We start from the raw sequence: 12,087 nt of genomic DNA, 5'->3' as shown, positions 1-12,087 counted from the left end.
CAGATTACTCTCTATAATGTGGGTGGGCCCTACCTAATCACTCGAAGGCTCTAATAAAACAAAGATTGGCCTCCTCTCTGCAGGAAGGAATTCTGCCTTTGAACTTGAATTGCAACTACTCCCTAAGTCTCCAGCCTGCTGGCCTCCCCCATCAGATTCTGGATTCACCAAGCCTCCACAATTGTGTAAGCCAATTCCTTTAAAAAAATGTAAATAGACAGATGATAGATAGATAGATAGATAGATAGGGATGACAGAATGATAGAGATAGATAAGATAGAGAAATAGAGAGAGATAGATATAGGTATAAGTATAGAGACAAAGAACTATAGAGATAGATACACACACACAGCCCAGCCTGTTGGATCTGTTTCTCTAATACACTCCCTAAGTTCAAGTAGCTCTATGTGCCCTGAGAAAATCAAGTTCAGAGACCTGTAAAGCCCATTACTAGATCTGGGGCAGAAGTGACACACCCATAGTATCACAAGCCTGTGAGCTTTGCATGAACAACCAACCAGGCTCCTTCACGCACATGCCCATTGTGTTGACCTAAGAATAGTTGTGAAACTGAAAGTGGTCCTTACTTTGATGAAACCAGAAATTCTAACTTAATGGCAATAGAAATCAGTTCGTCCTCCTATTGAGTTGAGAGGCAGGGGATGTAGGAAGAACAGAAAAGAGTTTTCTACATTGTTGACCCTAAATTAACATCAAGACTAAAAAATATTAGACCCAGAGAGACAGAGAACTGAAAACACTCATTTCAAACCAAGCCTGCCTAACTGAACATTAGACACATTTTTTTTAACAAAATTAACCAATAAATAGACACATCAGGCAGAATTTGAACTTTTGTTGAAACAAATCCTGTATATAAAATAGCACAGATACATTTGAAAAATCAATCACACATTGGTGTTTTCTAAAGAGGGAAATAAGTTGGAAAGTACCTTTTTTTTTTTCTATAGAGTTCTAGGCCTATAAGCTTCTTTTACCACACGATTATTCCTGCTCACATTTAAAATAAAGCACAAAGAAAATCATTCAGCTATCTGCCCTAAATCCTCAGATCCTTCTAGCTTTCCTTCTCCACCCCAAAGGGAAGGCATCGAACCCTGAGTCAGAAGCCCATTTCTGGACACTATCAAGAAGAAGAAACCTCTTCTGGTCTCTCACTCTCTTTTTAATAAATAACTCATCTACATCAAAAGACTGCTGTGGAAATCCAGGCAATGCATGGAGGAGGCACCTTGACTCTATGACAGGCAGGCATTTCTGATGATCTCACTTGTTCTAGAAAAAGCCAAAGCCATCACTGAGGTAGGTCACCAGAGGCTTAACTTGGTATTAATCCTTGTGTTTCAAATTTACAACTAGTCAACTATAACTTAAAAAAAATACAACTCTTGAGGTAGCATTATGTTTTCTGTTCCTTCTCAAGCCCAACTGGTTTCTGCAAATTGTAAAAGAAACTAATGGAGACATAGAATTCTTTATCAGTGAATTATCCTGCATATGTGTGCTGATAAACATGTGGTCTGCCTTCTGGAAATCCACCATCACAAGCACAATAACTCAGAAAACCCAGAGGTGCAGCAACCTGTTACTGCAACAGTGAAGTTCTAGTAATGGAAAGAGACAGCCAGCTCCCTGCCCTTCTCCTACAGGCACTGCCTCTTCCTGGAGGTCCCCAGTGCGTTGTACACCCTCTCTGTCACTGACCTGTCAGTGCTCCCAAGCTGTACTATCTACTATCTTTCTGGGGCTCAGGGGAAGAGGGCCAATGAGGACAGAACCTAAAGAGCAGTAAGAGAACCAGGGCCTGGTCATTACATTTTAGTATATGGATGCTTGGAAAAAACAGAATAGAATTCAGGTACAAAGAGCTCCCCCAGTGTTCTGACCTGTCTATTTCCCTTCCATGGACAGGCAGCTCAGAGGGAGGCTCTGTCAAGATACCAGCCTCTTCCGGGTTTACATCCCTAACGCTGATATTCAGTGGTGGTGACTGGCCCACAGTTTCAACTGTCTCTGCTCTATGTGGATGTGAAAACTGATCAATATGAAGTCATCAGCTGTTTTATTGATCAGTTTAGAGGTTAAGAAAGGTGATCTTAGTAACAAGTGTTGGTGAGGATGTGGATGAATTAGAACTCTCATGCCTTGATGTTGGGAATGTAAAATGGTGCAGACGTTGTGGAAAACAGTATGGCGGTTCCTCAAAAAATTAAACATAGAATTATCATATGATCCAGCAATGCCACTTCTGGGTATATACCCAAAAGCATTTAAATCAGGGACTCAAACAAATATTTGTACACCCACGTTCATCGCAGCATTGCTCACATAGGCCAAAAGTTGGAAGCAACCCAAGTGCCTGGTGACAGAAGAATGAATAAACAAAATGTGGTTTATACATACAATAGAATATTATTCAGCTTTAAAAAGGAAGGAAATTCTAACACATGCCACAACATGGATGAACCTTGAGGACATTTTGCTAAGTGAAGTGAGCCAGTCACAAAAAGACAGATATTGTATGATTCCATTAATATGCAGTACCTAAAGTAGTCTAATTCAGAGACAGAAAGTAGAAAGGTGGTTTCCAGGGACTGGGGCAACGGGTTATAGGGAGTTATCGTTTAATGGGTATGGAGTTCTAGTTTGGGAAGATGAAAAGTCCTGGAGATGGATGGTGGTGATGGCTGCCCAGCAATGTGAAGGTACTTAATGCCACTGAACTGACACTACAACGTGGTTAAAATGCCAAATTTTATGTTATTTATATATTTTACCACAATTTTTAAAAAAGGTGATCATATATCCCAGCTTGTCTAGGGCAGCCCCAATTTATATCTTTGGCCTGGCATACTCAATATTAGCACCCCCCTTTCTTCTTAAGACCTTGTGACTGTGTCCCAAACTGGACAATAACTAGTATGATCTCCCCGAGTTTAAATGACTATTCAGTGTCATCTTAGGACACGGCAGAGGTATGACTCTTATCCCCAACTGTCTAATTCCAAAGGCATGTTTTTCAGCACCTCACATGCTACTGAATATCTAATGATTTTCCCCTTGCCTGCATCGTTTTCTAATATTTGTTGTCTCAACTCTGTTGGCTTATTACACAGAGCTTTGATGTGCTACCTACTCGGTAAGAAACATGGATTACCTTAATGTTAATATCCAAAATGCTTAGATATTTTTTTAAAAGTTGGGGGTGGGCAAAGAATAGAAAAGAACCTCACAGACAGACAGACAATGTCTTCCGGTGGAGTCCAATAGATTTTTGTACCCAGAATGGTGCCCAAGGTGTTAAAAATTCCCAAGCAGCATCACCTAGAGGATGTTACATGCACTGCCCAATACAGGTTGATACTAAATAGATACTAAAGTCGTCCACTCCGTGATTCAGTTGGTGCAGGGTGAGTAATGGTTGACAGATACACAGACCAGAGCCGCTGCTCGGCAGGAAGTTAACACCCATTTGGTAACTTTGTCTTTGAGCAAAAAGATTCCACTGAGACTCTTTGTAAGCTCAATAGAGACACGGGGGCAACGTTTCCCATCATACAGGCTTCCAGGTCACAGAGACTGAACTACGATCCCAATTCCCCCACTCCAACACCTTGGACAGATGACCAAAAGCCTCTCATCTTATGTGTCAAAATCCCTCATTCACAGGGGTACTGTGAGGCTTCAGTTCTTGCCTGGAACACACGCATTAAGCAGCATGCTACTGTTTAGAACCCTACATAATCCTCCATAAATATTATTACCTAGAACACAGAGGGTAAGACGGCTTGACTCTCAGATCCTAATGAGTGTTTTGTTTTGTTTTTTGCAGTACGCGGGCCTCTCACTGTTGTGGCCTCTCCCGTTGCAGAGTACAGGCTCCAGACACGCAGGCTCAGCGGCCATGGCCCACGGGCCCAGCCGCTCCGCAGCATGTGGGATCCTCCCGGACCGGGGCACGAACCCGTGTCCCCTGCATCAGCAGGCGGACTCTCAACCACTGCGCCACCAGGGAAGCCCCTAATGAGTGTTTTTATTCTCTCCCCCTCTAACCCAAACAGTCACTAGCAAAGTCAAATAAAGAATGGTTGCATTCAACCATCTGGATCATCTGGACCCCAAACAAAAGGCCTTTTGAGAAGCCCAGAATGATCTAGAGAATTGCTTCAATTTTCCACTGTTATTTTGCTCCTTCACGCTTGGCGTAAAACTTGCAGTTCTATCGCCAACCATGGCCAGCGTTCACCCACTTATTGAGAAGTCAGATGGCCTGACCAGAGAGAGCCTCGTCCAGCGAGTGGAGACTTGCTAAGACGGAGCCGTGCAGAGCCCAACCGGAACATTCCACCTCCAAGCGCTGCAGAGCGATGTGGCTGGGACCCACCCTCTCTCCCACCGCCTCACATCCTCCAACCAAACATTCCAGTTAACTCTGTTTTACCCTTTCATTTAGTACCAGGGATATGACAGGCTAAGCCTATAATCCAGATGTTGCAAACAAACCCCTGGGAACTTCTGTTGCTATCTTAAACATTGTATAGGAACTGTTTACAATGCCTGACAACACTATGCCAGCAGGGAGTCCTGACACACAGGAAGAGCAAACAAATTGTAAACCAGGAACATTTTATGTTTTTGCCTCTATAGTTTTAAAAAATAATAACATGTAGCTGTTCCCAGGGGTTCAGCAGAGGGAGGTTTTCAGGTTTTCACAGGATGGCTTGAGCCACACAAGCATCTGGTGTTCACATGGTTCCTGCCAGTGTATAAACACTGCTTTGCTCAGTGACAGGCACTCATCATCAGGACGACGTACATTTCCCAGCATGCAATTACTTAATAGCTTTAAAAATAAGCCTAGAATTTCCATCACCGATTATGTCAAACAAACATCACCTATTTTGAACCAGCATAGTCTTTAAAAGTGTTTATGAAAACGATTTGATTTTCAGCACTTACATTCTTAATTTTATTTACTTTTTATTTTTGGCTGTGTTGGGTCTTCATGTCTGCGGGCGGGCTTTCTCTAGTTGCAGCCAGCGGGGGGCTACTCTTCACTGTGGTGCGCGGGCTTATCGCTGTGGCTTCTCTTGTTGCGGAGCACGGGCTCTAGGCACGCGGGCTTCAGTAGCTGTGGATCGCAGGCTCTAGAGCACAGGCTCAGTAGCTGTGGCTCATGGGCTTAGTTGCTCCGCGGCAAGTGGGATCTCCCCGGACCAGGGCTCGAACCCGTGTCCCCTGCATTGGCAGGTGGATTCTTAACCACTGTGCCACCAGGGAAGCCCAGTACTTACATTCTTTTTTTTTTTTTTTTTTGCGGTACGCGGGCCTCTCACTGTTGTGGCCTCTCCCATTGCGGAGCACAGGCTCCGGACGCGCACGCTCAGCGGCCATGGCTCACGGGACCAGCCGCTCCGCAGCACGTGGGATCTTCCCGGACCGGGGCACGAACCCGTGTCCCCTGCATCGACAGGCGGACTCTCAACTACTGCACCACCAGGGAAGCCCAGTACTTACATTCTTTTTTTTTTTTTTTTTTTTTTTTTTCCGGTACGCGGGCCTCTCACTGTTGTGGCCTCTCCCGTTGCGGAGCACAGGCTCCGGATGCGCAGGCTCCGGATGCGCAGGCTCAGCGGCCATGGCTCACGGGCCCAGCCGCTCCGCGGCATATGGGATCCTCCCGGACCGGGGCACGAACCCGTATCCCCTGCATTGGCAGGCGGACTCTCAACCACTGCGCCACCAGGGAGGCCCAGTACTTACATTCTTAATCAAAAATGTAAAAGCCTTCTTTAACAGAGTAAAAATCTTGAAGCCATGCACGAACTCCTAAAAGAACTATTACTGAACCTTCAGAAGAGGCACCAAATAACACGTCAGAGAACACTGAACAAAGAGACGAAGGGATGGAAAGAAACATGATGAAATATCTTGAAGCTAATAAAACTGAAACCCTGGGTTGCAGTCTTAACCAGCTGTACTCACTGTGTAAATGCATCATTTGGGAAAAGTGTATTATGACTGGGACCACTTCCTGAACTGCAATCACGATCCCCAAACCAAACATAGCTCTCATTCCACTGATGTGAGAGTCACTTTCATATCATTGGTTTCAAAAAGTCACAGAAATAGGCTTTGGACAGATTCTGTTCATGCATTTAGAAATCTACATGGGATCACAGACAATATCTAGTCCCCTCTAACAATTTCAATCGTGGTGCTCATTATATATTTTGTCTCTGGATTCATAAAGCCCAGATTCAAATCCTGACTCCATACCTTCAACTGTGTGGCCTTGGACAAGTTGCTTCAAATAGAAAGAATCACAGCACCCACCTCACAGTTGTTGTGTAGAGGACTTCATTAATCTATGTCAAGTGGTTGAACAGTGCTTGGCACTGTTTTCATTATTATCTTGGAGGACAAGATCGTTCAGTGTGATTAGAATTATTTATACAAAATAAGTAAGTAAGGTACAGTGATATTTCATTAACCATTATTAAGCTCCCTAGAAGAGAGTGTTATATGAAGTACAACTACGTTAATGAAAATGAACATAAGGATAATGATTTAGTGACATGATTTTGAGGTTGTTTACTATTTCTTAAACATAAAGTATTTTACAAAGCCAAAGACAAGAGCAAAATTTTTCCACTACTTGGAGATCTGTAAATGCATCAGTTATTCTGCTGACAGTCTTCAAGCTTTTGAAGCCTTGTGTAAATGAAAGTGGATTATATTAGAATTAAATAATGTTACTGTTTTATTTTCTCACACTGCAAGTAATTTTAAGTTCATGCCTTTGCTTCATTCTTTGCTCTTCTATATATCTTCTTTTCTGATTTTTTTTTTCCAATTTGGGACAACACAGCGAATGTAGCTTTAACTATATTTGCAGCCCTTCCTCCACCAGCTCCAGATTCAGAAAGGGAATGTAGGTGGTGCACACACTGTTTTGAAATTACTCTTCATTTTTCAGAGAATTCCAAATATGGACGTTCCTGGGTCTTTCATGCTATTGCTACTCAAGAAAAAACATAATGTTCAGTTTTCCTTAACGCCTTGCTTGAGCTTCTAAATTGTATCATGCAAAAATATCTAGGGTTTCTTGTTCCTTAGTAGGTGGAATTTGTTTTTCCCTCAAAACTAAAATCCTCCGTTTTATTAAAATTTGTACCAATTTTACCCTGCATGAAAAAGAAAATAAGCAATATGAATGTTCAAACTTAAAACAACCCCAGCTTCCCCCTTCTACCTTTTAAATCAATGGTGAGTTCAGTTTTCAATCATACTGAACAAAATAACAATAATATTAAGTAGTAGTAGCCCTTATTGTAAATATTCCTTACATATCAGTAGCCCATAAACGTATTTTGTTTAGCTGACACATTTTTTTTAATGTGAGCTATCATTTAAAAATCTGGACATTTTGGGGGCTTCCCTGGTGGCGCAGTGGTTGGGGGTCCGCCTGCCGATGCAGGGGACACGGGTTCGTGCCCCGGTCCGGGAGGATTCCACATGCCGCGGAGCGGCTGGGCCCGTGAGCCATGGCCGCTGAGCCTGCGCGTCCGGAGCCTGTGCTCCACGGCGGGAGAGGCCACGGCAGTGAGAGGCCCGCGTACCGCAAAAAAAAAAATCTGGACATTTGATATGTAAGTTTGGATTTTTAGCTTCTCTTAAAAATCCAAAGTTCTGGAAATTCCCTCCTCAGCATGGCAAAACAGCTATCTGGAGCTTAGCAGCTGCTTCTCTTAAACACTGGATGAACTCCCAATGCTAGTGAGTTTTGCACCCTGAAGTGTTTTTCCTAGGTTCCCCCAAGAAGGAAGCAGTGTGACAATTCCAACATTTTAAATACACACTCTTTTTTCTTTTTTTCTTTTTTTTTTTTTTTTTTGCGGTACACGGGCCTCTCACTGTTGTGGCCTCTCCCGTTGCGGAGCACAGGCTCCAGACGCGCAGGCTCAGCGGCCATGGCTCACGGGCCCAGCCGCTCCATGGCATGTGGGATCTTCCTGGACCGGGGCACGAACCCGTGTCCCCTGCATCGGCAGGCGGACTCTCAACCACTGCGCCACCAGGGAAGCCCCACACATACTCTTTGATCCAGCAATTCTACTCCTGAAAAAATTATGGCAGGGCATACAAGTATATATGGATACCCACTGTAGCATTGCTTCTGCTCCTGATAGCAAAAAACCTGAATCAACCTAAATATTAATAGGGACTGGCTGAATAGATGAGAGTGAATTCATGCAATAGAATACAAGAGAGCCCCCAAAACCACTAAGGTAAATCTACAGATATTGAAGTGAAAATATGTCCAAAATATATTATTAAGTGGAAAAAAAGCAGGGCACAGAATGATATGTAATGTATGATCCAATCTGTGGGAAAATGAATAGATATATTAATATATTAATATATGCTTTTATATGCATTTCAAATTTTTGGAAGAAAATATAAGAAACATTTTTAACCATGTATATATATTATGTATGTATGTATACATACATACCTTAAAATATATTTTATATATACCTTGTGTATGTATATGTATTTTTTTTACACCTGAAAAAAAAGGAAGCACCATGAACAGAGACATTTCACATCATTTCATATAAAATCATTATCATCACATCTTCATGTTATTGACCTGACGGCCTGTCCTGGTTGCAGAGTTCCTCTAGAGTTAAACTTGACTTCATTTCTTAGGCAAGGAGAAGAAAAAGCCTTCAGGGCAGGGGAGGTGGGAAGAATTGGGAGACCGGGATTGACATATATACACTAATATGTATAAAATAGATAGCTAATAAGAACCTGCTATATAAAAAAATAAAATAAAATTCAAAAAAAAAATCTCTGGGGATGGGGTCCAGGAAACTTATTTTCAAAGTAATTCTTATATACAGTCAAGTTTGAGAATCACTGTTATAAAAAGTTCCCAAAACTGGGACCTGTAGCCATTTAAAGTAAAGGTAAAGTGTAAGATAGAGACACAATCCGTGCCGCTGAGAAGTTTACCAGTCAAACTACGTACAGAACATTTCTACATCCGGAACTCACTCATTGTACACTACTCCATTAAATATGAATGTGAGGTGCTGTATATATACATGTTACACAACATTAAATGGCCTAGATGACAAAGTAGTGGTGTACTTGTATTCAAATCAAGAAGAGGTTTTTTCCAACATATTGAGGAAAATATAGGATAAAAGACATTGCTTCTATTCTTATTTATTTCTTCTGTACCTAAATAATAAAGGATTGAATTTCAGCTAATAAGAAAAAAAAAAAAAAAGAAAAAGCTCTCTGGAAGGCCCTTCACACAGGTCCAAGAGCAGCACAGAAATGACACGGTGGCCGCTTTGGAAGCTGTGCTTATTCAGAGCACTTTGCAGCTCACGTTGCCTCCTCTACTGCCTTTTCAAAAGTAAAGACAAACAGGGCAGAGAGACAGGAGCTCCTCGAGAGAGAGCTGCCAGGCTCAGTGCAAACACCCTTCAAAGCCCTTTCACATCTGGCCTGAGGCCCTGGGGAGACAGAGAAACGTGTGCTATATATATATATATCACTTCCTTATTGCTGTCACAGCTTTGCACAGAGTGGAGAAAGAAAAGGAAGAAAAGAGAAGAACTAGTTCCATTCTCACCAGCAGAAACCCTAACGGGTCAGCCCAGTACAGCAGGGTAAGGATTAGCGCTTCCCGTTAAAAGGAAAACAAGGTCATGCAAGAATTCCTGTCCATATGCTCAGGAAGGGCAGCCAGGATGGCTATTCCTGGCCTGAGCAGCCTTTATGATGTCCTTTAAATGTTACCAGTGGAGGAGAGGATAGCGGTGGGGAAGCCTGGGGAAGCCAGGGGTAGCGCAGTGCATGGCCACTAATATGCTATGCCTCTGAGTTAAGCGCTGTGATGGGTATCTAGCAGGAGTTGTCCCTACCAGCACTCCACACCCAAGAAAGGAGGCTCATCAAAGCTACTGCGGGACTCTCCAGCCTACTCTTCCCCCAGGCCTCAAGAACCAGAGGCAACTGTCATTCCCCACCTCTCAGCCCACCTCCAACCCCCCAAAGGCATCCCAAGTCACACCAGAATAAAAGGACCGGGACACGTGACTCTTCTAAAGTTATCATCTCCTGCTAACGCATGTTTTTGGGGGGAAAAACAGTTAACAAATTAATTAGCAGAAATAAAGAAACCTAGATAATGAACAGGCACACACACACACACCCCAGATAACCCTGCTCCCATACATACACACTCTGGTGCCTTTCTTCATAGCCTAAGCCTGAGGTTTTAAATGTCTCTGTTCTTCTCAATTACTATATGTTAGAAAGGAAAACATAAAGTCATGTCTAATATAGGCATCTACTCAGAACTAACAGATGAACACAGAAGTTAGAAAGCTTAGGTTGTATTACTTGGAAAATGATACACGTAATATTATATTGTATTATGTAGAGTACTATAATACTACTTTTGGAATAAAGGAGAAAATAAAATATCATCCCTTTTGCTGTTTTCTCTTCAGTTATGAAGTTGTCTCCTTTTCAATATTCTGGTGTTCTCATATCAATGACTTTGATTAAAAGTCCATTAAGAGTGGTTTCAAGCCTTATCACAAAAATCACCTCAAATATGGCAGATACACTGTTTGATCCATAAGCACAATTTAAGAAGATACAAAAAAAAAAAAAAACAATTCAGGCCCCATTAATTCAGAAGTAGTGATGATGCAAAGTACCTCTCAACCTTCAGTCTGAATCTTTAATGGTGGCTTGCGAAATAGTTGGAAAGATTAGAGATGGACTGGTTAAGCCATTTAAGACCATAAAGTATTTTCACGATCTGAACAGCACTGCCTTGCTGTTTCCCTACTGCTGTAATTTGTATCATTAGGGTAACAATTAGAAATCAGTCTTATCTGTGTATTAAACAGGTGTACCAAGACCAGCTAAAATTAGCAACTAGATGCTGCTAAAAGACCTGCCCTACGTTTCACGCATCTCATCCTTCATTCTTTTCTCTATTCTAAGCTGGTCTTCTCCATTATTGCTGTTTTTCACTGGACATTATCACCTGCACACAGCAAGATCTCAAAAGGTGCTTACCTCTGAATCTTTGGCCTGTTGATTACGAACAACGATCAAATTGTAGAGGATCCTGTCGTCGTCTGCCTCTGTGTGGGACACATCGTGAGGCACACTCCACAGATTCTTTTCATCATCTCTCGCCAGCGTGGCTCCAAAGGAAGAATATGGATTGTTATCACTGTGGGATAAAAGAGGGGGTATAAGGGCTTTGTAATGTATATTACATATGATATATACATCATATGTAGCTAATATATAATATAAATAAAAATGTATATGATATAACATATAAATATATGTATTCCTAACACAAAAATCTGAATTGTCTTTAATAATTAAGTATAACACAACAGAACAACAAAGAAATCACTTTAAAAACAACAGAGGGACTTCCCCGGTGGCGTAGTGGTTAAGAATCCACCTGCCAATGCAGGGGACACAGGTTCGAGCCCTGGTCCAGGAAGATACCACATGCCGTGGAGCAACTACGCCCGTGTGCCACAACTACTCAGCCGGTGCTCTAGAGCCTGCGAGCCACAACTACTGAAGCCTACGCACCTAGAGCTCATGCTCCGCAACAAGAGAAGCCACCGCAATGAGAAGCCCATGTACCTCAATGAAGAGTAGCCCTCGCTCGCCACAACTAGAGAAAGCCCACACACAGCAGTGAAGACCCAGAGCAGCCAAACATAAATAAATAAATAATAAAAACAACAGAGGACAGATACAACAGGATACCTGGGCAGAGGTAATTTTAGTATGTTAAGCATGAAATTTAGCACAGAGTACCCCAGCAGCTAAGAAAAAAAAAAAAGAAAAAAAGAAATCCAGTGGGGAATAGAATTCTCATGTGATTAAAAGAAGAAAACAATTAACACGAAGAGATGAACTTTCTACTGGCTCTGAATTCAAGGAAACGAAGTAAATGTAGAGTGCAATGGTATGTAGTATCTGTCAAATTCCCTA

The 12,087-nt window shown here is 42.2% G+C and overlaps 1 protein-coding gene across 2 annotated transcripts in view; it reads right to left on the bottom strand.

Annotated features, from left to right (window-relative positions):
* Nucleotides 1–12,087, bottom strand: part of MREG (melanoregulin) — a gene marked incomplete at both ends in the record, with an annotated part of 65,422 nt that overhangs the window by 31,422 nt on the left and 21,913 nt on the right. For both annotated transcript variants that reach the window (XM_079710126.1, XM_079710127.1), the window contains one exon: nt 11,140–11,299. In XM_079710126.1, the coding sequence (XP_079566252.1) occupies nt 11,140–11,299 (160 nt within the window). The remainder of the gene's footprint in view (nt 1–11,139; nt 11,300–12,087) is intronic.

This window comes from Hyperoodon ampullatus, assembly GCF_949752795.1.
Source record: "Hyperoodon ampullatus genome assembly, chromosome: 8".
Taxonomy (NCBI): Eukaryota; Metazoa; Chordata; class Mammalia; order Artiodactyla; family Ziphiidae; genus Hyperoodon; species Hyperoodon ampullatus.
This window is presented reverse-complemented; position numbering and strand designations above follow the sequence as displayed.